The sequence below is a fragment of the Papaver somniferum genome, chromosome 5 (genome assembly GCF_003573695.1).
Source record: "Papaver somniferum cultivar HN1 chromosome 5, ASM357369v1, whole genome shotgun sequence".
Lineage (NCBI taxonomy): Eukaryota > Viridiplantae > Streptophyta > Magnoliopsida > Ranunculales > Papaveraceae > Papaver > Papaver somniferum.
In genome coordinates, this window is record NC_039362.1 from 181,190,648 (window position 1) to 181,202,610 (window position 11,963).

An 11,963-nucleotide genomic window follows, 5' to 3' on the forward strand; every position below is an offset into this window, starting at 1 on the left:
GTGATATATACTTGAAAAAACATAAAACACTGATTGATAAATGAAAAAAACGGCCACATTAACTAAGATTGATTAAGGCGCTCCGTCACGAGTTGAAAAAAACAAAACGGAGATGAAGGGTAGTACCGAACCCTGCCTGTACCTCTCAGGTAGTCAGGTGCAAAGCTAGAACGCTCTACCATTTGAGCTACATTACTGTTATGACAATCTATTTTATTCTCCTTCATATAATTATGCTTAGCTAAGTACGATAGAAAACAGTATCATTCTTGATAGTCACTTGTTCACTAGAGGCAACATGATTATTCAATTTTCTAGTTAGTCCATGTCATTCTTGACATATTTTTTCAATCTAGGTGTCCATATAAAGGCAGGCACTGGAATAACTTTACGTACTTCTTAATTTTTTCACATTACCTTGTGCATTTGAGATTCCGGTTTGTTGTCAAAATTGGATACATTCGATGTAAACATAACACTGTTGTTCTTTGTAAATGATGACGATGACGACACACTGACATTCATTTCGTCATTGATATGGGGCTATGTATAGTCGATTCCGGCTGTTTTTCTTGTGAAAGCATCAACATCATCATGACCAAACAGCTTTATAACTTGTTTTGGACATCAAAAATATACACCAAAAAGTGTAGTATCTCTTGTAATATAAGCCAAACATAACAAGTTTCTTCTCTTATAAAGTATTGTTTAAGAATCCTATTATTGGGGCTTAAAAAGGGTGGATTTTGGGAGGCTTAATGGGGTCATGAAATAACAACCCATAGGACCCCTTATCTATCCTTTTTTGTAATGTCTAATCTACCCTTAATTTGATTAGTGCTAATTAAATTGATTAAGCTAACTAATCAGTCTTAGTGGATCAATTAGACTAATCAAAACATTAATCTTTTGCAAATCAAAACTTGATCTTTTTAAGTTTTGATAAAGGAAAAATGGTGATTTTGGTGAAACTTTTTTAAAAAATTTTGCAGAAAAATGATGAAACCCTTCATCACAAAAGTCAAGATAACCTTATAATCAACTCCCAACATCAATTTTATCAATTCAAATCCGTCAAAAATATGAAAAAAATCTGGAATTTTATGCTATTACGGCTGGGTAAATTTGTCGACCCGGACGTAATGATACACAACGGTTGGGATATTAGGAACTCCCAGCCGTGAACAGTAAAAACGGATGGGAATGTATGAACTTCTAGCCGTTATTCTTCCCAGTATAACCTGAGTCTGCATTACGGCTGCGTTTACATAAATTTCCCATCCGTAATTCGATTTGAAAGTTGAGAAATTTTTTGATTCAACATGAATTCTTAATACGATTGAAAATTACTAATATATTCATTAACTAGAACACAATAAAACTCATTAAATGCTTGATATATTCCCATTACAAAGTTGGTTTTAATAACATCCCTTTCGATGTATTAAGAAGTCTTTGATGATGGTGAATTGGGCTTCCAAGTTGAAATCATAACCTTTCCATTTTCTCCATTCTTTCTTAGCTTGAGCTGCGACTTCTCTATCAGTCTCACCTCTAAGTCGAAGTTGGTTGCACATACGATGTAAAGCCATATATTCTTCCACTTTTTTGCGTATGTGTGAAAATCGAAGATACAATTCAACGCCATCGCGGTTGTTAGTGTTACCTGTTTCACTACAAAAATTCTCAAAAATATTACTCCAATACGATTGACTTGGTAAACCACGTTTCTTTCATTCTTCTCCCTTCTTTGGATAGCATAGTACAAAATTTTTGTAAAGAGATAAGTCTTCTTCCAAAGTGAAGTTGGGTTTATCCTTTGAGTACATTGTATTGAGTTTGTAGGAGTTTTGGTGGAGATTATTGATGTAGAAGGTGTGATTTTGATTTGGAATGGGTGGTTATATAGAGGTAGTAGAGTTATTTCAAGTTTAAATCAGTGGTTGAACAACTAGAACCTTTTATAGATCAATCTTCAAACGGATCTATTTTTCAAAATTCAAAAAACTAGCCGATATGATGTGGTATTCAAAATTATAGGCATTTACGGCTAGGAAATCACATGGTAGACCCAGGCGTAATTCTGTATAAGCCTCCAGAGGTTGTGATGTGTCAGTTTTACGGCTAGGTATTTCAGTCCGTAAATAATAGTTGTTAATTTTTGTCAGAATTACGGCCTAGATATATAGCCGCAACAAGGAGCCATTTTTTTAGGGTTATCAGAGTGCCAAACGGTTAGGAAATTCCAAGACGGAAATCCGTTTAAGGCCAGGAACTTCAAATGTCGACCAAGCCGTAAACCAGAGTTGCAAATTTATGTCAGCATTACGGTTAGGAGTCCCAATCGCGGAAAGATAGACGGCCCGGAAACGTGGCCGTAATAAGGACTCAGTTAATTTTTGAGTGTCCAGTGCAATATACGGTTAGGAACTTCCTGACCGAAACAGAGTTATTGTTCCTTTTCCTAACCGTTTTGTATTAACGGCTGGGACTTTCCAACCGAAATTCTGTGCAGGTTTATTTGACAAGAATTATATGCACCTTCGGCTAGGTTATGTGAAGGATCGACCTAGCCGAAAGTGCACAAGAAATTAGTAAATCTTGATTGTTTCCTCAGTTTTCTTAGGTTAGACAAATGGAAAGACTAACATTCATTCATAAATGCAAAGTTTTAAAAATTCATCCATCCAAATCCATAACCAAACAACAAAAAAAGTAAATAGACAAAGTCTTACATAATAAAAGATCCATGAAGTAATATAATAAAAAGAGAGTAAATAGTCATTCACTTTCACTTGATCCCTCCTCCGACGTGCTTTGCAAAAACTCATCCAAATCGTCCTCTGGCACAGATTGCACAACTTGTTTTATAACTCTAGATTTTTTACCTCGACTGCTGCCACCTTGAATTGGAGTCTTTTTACCTCCACCACGTCCACCTCGAGAACTTGTTCCAGCACGACTAACTTTTGCACTTGTTCCAGGACCTCGACCTTTTTCACCTCGGCCATCTCGAGCACTTGTTCCACCTTTTGCACCTCGACCACCTCGAGCACTTGTTCCACCTTTTTCACCTCTACCACCTCGACCGACTTTTCCTTGCTTAAATTGAACTTGGTCACGGGGGGAGTGTCTGAGTCGTCGCTAGAAGAAGGATACCTATCCCTTTTAGTTCTCCTTGGTCGTTCCGCTTCATCAGGATATAAACCTCCTTTCTCAGGAATAATTATGCCTCAAACTCAATTGCGCATTAATCTTAGTTCAGCTACCGTTAACTCCTAACCCAAATTACTCATACGGGAGACGTCATTGGCCACCCAATTAACTCGTTCGATCTATTTTTTCATATCAAACACACATACTCTAATTATTCATAGATAATTAAGAAAAACAACATATACAAACATAATTAGTAGTCACTACACCATATAGCCTGTTTGAGACATTTTGATTTTTGGGTTTGAGACGCATATACATGTCTTTAGTGCTTCCACTCATATAAGAGTCTCAAATTAAAAATATGAATTGCTTTAATTCTGATTTTTCAACTACTCTTATATGTGTCTTAAATTTTTTCACAGGTGTCTTAAATATTTTTACATACATCAATTTATCATTTCTTTTTAATTTTAATTCCATTATATTTCCCTCCAAAACACCAAAATTCCCTCTTTTTCCAATTTTCTAATCTCTTTCACATTATTTCCCACTCAAATTCCCCCCATTGTCTCCCACCATTTATTTTGGGTTCCCCCATTTATTTGGGTTCTCCAAAATTTAGATAATATATTAAATACATATTTTTTTGTTTTTTGAATTCAGAAAATAATATTATTAATTTTCTCTTTATAAAAATCAACTCCTCAGATTTTTCTTATCTCTTTCTTTTCTTTCTTTTGTTTTCCCTTCTTTCTTTCTTTCTTTTTCTTCTCTTCACTTCGGCTCCAAAGAGTTAAAACCGAAAGAGAGAAATCGAGTGAGAGAAACCAACATACAAACCCCTCTTTACAATTTATTAAAGCCAGATTCATACCTAAATCGATCGAAAATCTCCTTTGTAGATGAAATTTTTCTGAAACATCTTTGTAGATGAATAAGCATGTTACAACTCAGATCTATTCTCCTTATTCTTCTGATTCCATACCCTAAATTGACCAAAACTTGTTTTAAGCATGTTACCAGAAATGAATACTCGTTTTTACTGAGTTTGAATAACAAAATATCAGGTATGAGACCCATTTTACAGATTCGTATATTTTGATTTTCTAAACCCTAGTAATTAATTTTTTATTTTTTAATTTTGAAATTGCAGAAGAAGATTGAGGTACACACACCTACAAGATTCAGGTATAAAACCCTAACCTTATTAATTGTTTTGAGTTCGATTTAAGCTTAATCTGTGAGTAATATAGTTCGTAAGATATGCTTCTCTCTAGATTTTACAATTTCTGTACTTGTTTAGTTGATTTCATAGAGTTTTGAAGCATGGGTATTCTTATAAATTCAATTTTATGAAGTGGTATTTTTAATTTTGGTCCTGTCTCTGAAGGGTTTAAATATCTAATTTTTGATTTTAACCTTTTCTTCAACTGAAAATGGTAGTATTTGTTTTGATGTTTTCTTGTTTGTGTTGTCATTGAAGATTGAGTCTGGGATACCGGTTGTGAGCTGAGAGAGGGGTTAATATAAAGGTTGGATTTTTATTACAGTATGGATACTCGCGATCCGAGGAGGACACTGAGGGGTCATGCTAAGGAGACTAAGAGAAAGAAAAGTGCCTTACAAATAGACCTTAATGATACACCTCCTGCTGAAATTAAGGCAGCTGCTGCTTTGGTTGAGTGTATCCAACAAGGAGGAGGAAGATCAGGGATTCTGCTGCAACCACTAGCACCACCACCCTTGACAATTGATCTTGAAGCTATTGATGATGAAGTTGTCATTTCATCTCCAAGGAGCTTTGCTGAAGTGTGATGTGCTTGAACTTTATGCTTTTACTTTTTTTTTTTTTTTGGTTTTGGTGTTCTTTAATTTTGACTAATTGTGTAGTATGGCTTGTTTGTTGTTAGGCCAGAAGAAACAAGGCAAGAAGGAACCTGGAAATTTTAATTACTGCCGAGAGACCAGCAACCCCACCCCCACCCCGTGATAGTAAGCATTATTTATCACCGTATTTTATAAGTAGCTCATATTGAATATTAGATTATCACTCCTTTGATTGTTGATTTGACAACAGGGGTCTTGATGTTACCGTTGACTCCCGTCTCGATGAGATTAGCATCTCGTCATGTGTCGGTTTTACAAGTCCAATGCCAGTCTATATGACTCGAATTATGCTTTGTGCATTGTTTGTTAACCTGTTCTGGTGCATTTTTTAATTGGTTGCCATTGCAAGAGTGCTTCCATTAATATAATTGTATGGATCCTTAAATTTGATTGATATAAAGTTATGGCCACTTATTTGTTCCCTTTGTATGGGTGTCACCTCATATGTTCGAAAAAATGTCACATTATCGGTAAGATTTAAACTTTAAAGGTTCTTATTAGGATTCTTGGAATATTAAAATGGCAAATATACACATATACTACATGAAATCATAGTTTAATACTTATAATTTTCCATCGTGTTTCTTTTTTTCCCCTTCTTAAATTTGCTAATGACGAGAAGCTGTTGCATGTTCAATTTCCTGGACTTTTTTGGTTAACTAACTTTAACTAAGATGTGCAATTCTTGGCGGTGTCATATCATCTGCAAGCTATGGATGGTCACCAATATTACTTACTAAACCAAGAGTAGTTTTTGTAAAACAGGTTTTATTGCTTCGATTGATGTGCTTTTCACCTGTTTTGCTCGAAACATTTCAGTCTAAACGTATAATTACAGATATGCAGTAGTTCTCAGTGTTGCATCATTTCGGTGTTGCACTGGTTCTTGCATCTTATATTCATTTACGTAGGATCTGTTTCTTGTTTTTTTGTCTTCCACTTCCTCCATTTTCTCTTACCTGGATGCAAAATTTGTACTTGATACCATTTGTGTTGGGACCTTGTCTACTGGTAGTTGGTTGCTTTTGGAGGGGGTAGAACATCAAGGGAAACCACGACGTATCGGGCTAACCTGGCACTCTGGATTTCAGTTTGGATTGTGCCATGCAATGTTGTTGGAAACAGATCTACTAGTTCATTTCCTTTTATATATATATATATATACCATCAAATGATGTACATGGTTGAGTGCACATTAGTTTAGAAAATAAAAAGAAAGAACTGACTGAAAACATCTCATTTTGAAGAAAAAGTGTGCTGTGAAGCCTGTGGTAACGCCCCAGGATGCGCCCCCATATCACTGCCAAATGAGGCCGCATTTAGTTGTCCGGTTTGCATGAGTTCACTTGTGGAGCCGACATCAACAAAGTGGGGCCACATTTTCTGCAAGCACATGGATTGTCGCAGAATTTCAATACACCGAGCATTTATATCAACAAAAATCAATGAATACTAACTTCTAAGCTAATATTTTCAGGCCAGTGCACTTCTACAAAAGAAACTCGATAATGCTAAAGCAAGCATAGAGGTCCTTATTGCTGATTTACAATTCTTAAGGGACCAGGTGACGATAACACAGGTATATCTGTGACTTCCAACTCTCTGTATCATATTTTATTTGAACTCTTTCGCTAATCATTAGTTGTTGTTGTGCCAGGTCACTATCACTCTGTTGTAGAACTGGGATGTTTACCAGCGCAGGATTAAACAGGTTACTGCTACTGTTGTCAGAGACTCTCGAAGTTTTCTATCGCTTAACCTTTACATAGTTACCCTAGTCAGAGGTCTGGTATGATTGCACACTGAGAACTTTTTACACTAACTTTATTTTTCTATCATAATCAAAGTTGTCTTGCGTAAATGGAAGGAACTACATATGGGAGTTTAGAGGACCCAAACTCAGATTCAACAAGATTTCCGTCTTAAGTATCATTATTGGTCTTCCAGTTAGTTCCCCCTCTTATTATCCCTAGTCAAATTCGATTTCATATTCTATGAAGCATTTTATTGAAAAAGGTTAGACTTTATATCATGGAAAAGAATAGCAAATCAACTGAGTTTCATATCATGGAAAAAAAAGCAAAAGTTTTGGATTACTGGATACAAGAAACTGTCTTTGATTTTACTAGATTTATTTCCATTTATGGTCTGTATGGTTTCTGATATTCTTTATGATGATGCTCAAACTTGTATCTTCATTTGCTTGTTTGAACTGCAGTTAAGGCCAAAGAAAAATATCAAGTAGATGCAATCCTGAAAATTTTGGTGGGTGCAGAGCCGGGGTATTTTTTTTCTAGCATCTTAATTGGTACTTTTACTTCCATACAATTAAAATTGTGTGTTTTACTCAAGAATACCGTATTTAAAATTTGTGTAACAAGTCTAGTTTTAGTATCCATTACTGGTAATCACAGATCGTATCATGTCTTTCAAGCCAGGTTAAATTCTTGAAATCAGCTATACATCTATGATGTTCTTGATAAGGATCCCTTTGATCTGATTTAGAAATTTCTTTGTTTGTAGGCGTAAAAGCTAAGCCTTTGAAGCAACCCAAGGCACAACATAAAGAAGATGATGAGGTATGAATGTATACTTTCTTATCTTGAAGTTAGTACAGTAATTGTTTAAGTACAATAATTGTTTTAGAAGTTTGACCATTTTGTTACCACTTACCATAAAGCAATCCATCCACATATAACTAATCCGTTCAGTTGCTTCAACCAATCAAATTTGAAATATTTGAATCTGAATCTGGATTTTAACATACCTATTTCACATCATTGGGGTATTGATTTCCTGTATGTTTCCACAACTGTTAATCCACTTTCAGAACTGAAAACGGCCTTTTGACCTTTTTACTTTACATATAGCACCAGGTCTCTAACATTTTTGATCATTTTTATTGTCTCTCTTTTCAGACTGACTTGGAAAACCTTCAGAAGAAGAAAAGGGAAACTTTATGTTAGGTGGTGCTGGACAAAAGAAAAGTGGAAAGATCGGAACAAGATGCCTCAGCAAAGGTATGTCTGGAAATCGTGCCCATTTGATCTTTGTCCTGTTTTTTTTTCTGGTTCTTTGGTATGTATACTGACTCCTAGAGATGTTCCATTTACTTCAGGTGGCATTATAAGGAAATCAAGAAGACAAAGTTGGATAAGCATAATGATTTGAGTGAAAAAGTTGTAGGTAATTTCTTAAATTCTTGTAGAAAATGTATCCACTGCATAGGCATGATGAAGTCCGGTGACATTGAATGAACAAGAAACCCAAAATATGCTCAACTTTGATCCCAAATTATGGAGACAGACCTGTTATTCATAGTTTATTTTGTTAAAATTCAGTCTCTTACATCTGTAATTGTATTGAGTGATTGTATGGCTGGATTCATATGTGATAATAGAATTGATTGAATAATGGTTTCATATTTGATTGGGAATGGAGTGGCTAGATACCTATATCTGGTGCAGGAAACCAAATGTACAGGTGCAGGAAATTATGAATATATATTTTTTTTTAAAATTTGATTTTTATTTGAGACGGATATAAATGTCTCTCAATTAATCTTCGTGTCGCTTTAAATGACCAGAAAAATAAATTTGGTTCGCTTACCGTCGGTAAACATTTATGACGCATACAAAAGTCTCAAATATTAATTAACAGACGTTTATAAGTGTCTTTAAATTCGTCTCAAAGCATTTCCTATGCCAAAATTGAGACACTTATATTGTCTCAAAAAATTAAGGCAACATCTATATATGTCTTAAAACCGTCGATTTGGTGTAGTGAGTGTACGTACCACCATCTTATCCCAATCATCTTGTTCATTCATTGATGCATTTGATTTTGAACTCTCTTTCTCTGCATTCCTGAAATGTCTTTGCGCATCCGGATCCAAATTTTCCATGAGCCCACTCTTGATACCATTCCATGTAATTCCCATCCGCTTGGTGATGAGCGATTAATTCTTACATATATACTACCCAAAATATATATTGTTGGTGCTTATTTTGGTATTGATTGTGTTTTTGTAGGTAAATGAATAAAATGGGCTCTTCCAAGAAAATCGGCTAAAACTAGGATTCCAAGAAGAAAATATCGACTTCAGAGTACATGGGTCGTGGATTCTTTTGGATCTAAATGGGATAGGCCCAATTTAAGTTAGTGAAGGAGATGATGGGCTGAAGTTGGTTTAAGAAACTAACATGCTCGGGCATTTTGGTCTCGTGGATTTTAGGATGAAGGACTTGGTGATTAGTTCTCGAAGGATTTAGGAGGTATCACGTAAAATGAAAAATCCTACTCAATAATTAATGTACGAGGTATGTCGACATGGTGGAGGAAGAAATGAAACTAAATATCTTTTGCAACTAAAGAAGATTGATTTTGAGCATAATATATACTTCACCACATTAATACATGACGCCTGTTTTGGAATTGAGATAATGACAAAATGAGTACTTATCTCGTACATAAGATCAGTATGTGCTCATATAATATTTTCTTTCCCATGAAAAGAAAAGCAAGTGGTCGTACATGTGGCGAATCTTTATTAGGTGATATTGTGTATTCTTAGACAAGTGGCACAATCCCATTGGACATGACATGTGGAAGAGAATTAAAAGAGAAAGGTTAGATTTTGTTGAAATCTATATATTGATGTCGAGAACAGGAAACCAAGGGGTGATTTTTTTTGTAGAGCCGCTGAGCCGGTAGTCAGTTTCACAATTTTCTTTTATTTCTTCTATTTAGTTTTCTTTGTAATAATGAGGAACTAGAATCACATGCGGGGACGACAGATGGAGCCATTTTTCGTCATTGTGGTAAATAAATTAATTTCTTTTTATGACTACTTGCACTGTTAATGAAATGATTTATGATTTTTATTGAATGTGTGTCATTTCAATTGATGGGTCATGCTTAGCTAAAATGTTTTGATGTCTCATGCTTTAGATTTACATTCATTGCTCTCAAAATCTACATGATTTAAGATTTTTTCGTGATTGTAATAATGAGGTTCAAACTCTCGGACTTGTGAAGATTAAATTTAAAGATTTAATAAAATTATATACAAAATTATTAACAATGGGTGCGAGAGGTAACAAAGACACTAGATTCCACTATTATGCAAAATTGAATGATAAATATTTCAAAACTCTATTCAATTCTTAAGTCTTTTTTATCTTTAATTCACTATCAATCATACAGATTCTCAAACATTATTTGCAAACCTTAAGCATGGATTATCAAGAGATTAAACCAAGCATAACCTATCAAACTGAATAACAAATAATTAAGACAATCATTCAAACAATTTAAAACTCTGCAAAAGCAGCGATTAGGTGAATTATATAATTAAATGAAATAGTTACCCATTTACGTTGCATGAATAGCTTCCTCCATAGCCTTGGTTATGAGGGAATTAGCTCATCATAGTATAAATGCTCTCAAAATAATTTATTATAGCTCAAAAATGGTTTAAAAATGATGAGAAGAAGAGAAAATGGTGTAAACTGTAATCTGCGACGAACAAAAAGCGTCACAGAATGAACGATAAATGACAAGTGCTGATGCTGTTTAGACTGTGCTGCGACCCACGTTTGTGCGTCTTAGACGCTGTTCATAAACGACTGTCCTTGCGAGTCCGTTCTTCTTGTTCTTGGTGTTTTTCATCAGCAGCAGCAACAACAACAGAGTTTCATCAACTCTTGATTTCTGCTTCTCTGGCCCTCCTATCGACTCCCCAAACTCTCGACAACCTCTCTGTAGCACATTAGGAACATATTTATACGTAATTGAACCATTGAATCTCCTCCATTAACTCCAAATAATCTTCATTTACTCGGCCATTGAAGAAAAATATTTCGGAATATTTTCTTCCCTGAATTATCTCTATACGCGCCTGGAGCTATAAATGGTGAGTAGATTTTCTTTGTTTATCTCAAACACACTTCATAATATAGCCAAGCCCCATCCAAACACGAGCAACACACTTCCAACTCATCAAAACCCCGTGAAATATTTTCCATGCACGCGTCTGCTCTGATTTCATCTGATGGATTTTCCAGCCAAATTTGATAGCATCCAACACCCATATCCTTCCTGTCTAGCCCAGCAGAAGATACCCAATGAGTTTCAGCCATTGAATCGTCCTGAAACTCCTTCAAAAATCGATTGGCAAATATGCCAGTAAATAACCAAATTTTCCCGCCAATTTTGGAATTTGAATTTGGGAAGAAAACTGGCATCCCCCTAATCCAGTTCTGGTGTCCCTTTAGCAATTGGGGCTGAAATAGTAATTTTTGGGTGGAAATAGTAATTTTTCTTAGTTCCTCCGGGACATTTCTGTGACGTTTCCAGTGCATTTCTGGGGTTCCTTTAATACTTTATCTTGGGGGTGTAAAACACCACTTTCTGAGCCCATTTCGCCGCAAGGGCTTATTTCTCTAAAATTTCCTACAAGAACACAAAATAACACAATAAGTACTTAATCGAGTATAACAATACAAAATATTGAGAAAAAAATAGACACATAAATGCGTCTATCACTACATTAGGCAAGGAACTAGAGTCAACAAATTTTTATCATACAAGCTATAATTGTGCAGGAATAATTTTGAATTACATGAATGGAATTTGGTGAAATTCTTAGTCCCAGTACCTCTCACCATTGTTAACATTATTTGTATATTTATTTTTATTAAATTTAAAAATCGAACCTTCAAAAGTCTTAGACGAACTCTACTACTACAACAACTTTTGAAACTCATCAAATTTTTGGCGCCGCCGACGCGGATTTGTGCTTAGGTAGAATTTTTAGGTTTTTTTTTTAATTTTCATTCGCTCTTTTTACGTTTCTTTGGGTGTGTCTTTGTATTACAGGTTTGAAGTTGGATACTAAAGACTTGGAATCAAAGCTA

The 11,963-nt window shown here is 35.1% G+C and overlaps 1 protein-coding gene across 1 annotated transcript; it reads left to right on the plus strand.

Annotated features, from left to right (window-relative positions):
- Positions 1-3,901: 3,901 nt before the first annotated feature.
- LOC113280238 lies at positions 3,902-8,530 on the plus strand. The gene is made up of 11 exons (XM_026528889.1): positions 3,902-4,226; positions 4,313-4,347; positions 4,643-4,968; positions 5,070-5,151; positions 5,237-5,315; positions 6,271-6,625; positions 6,704-7,062; positions 7,265-7,354; positions 7,570-7,625; positions 7,965-8,066; positions 8,165-8,530. Exons 3-6 carry the CDS (start codon positions 4,711-4,713, stop codon positions 6,500-6,502), a joined length of 651 nt encoding a protein of 216 aa, XP_026384674.1. The 5' UTR covers positions 3,902-4,226; positions 4,313-4,347; positions 4,643-4,710; the 3' UTR covers positions 6,503-6,625; positions 6,704-7,062; positions 7,265-7,354; positions 7,570-7,625; positions 7,965-8,066; positions 8,165-8,530.
- Positions 8,531-11,963: the final 3,433 nt, after the last annotated feature.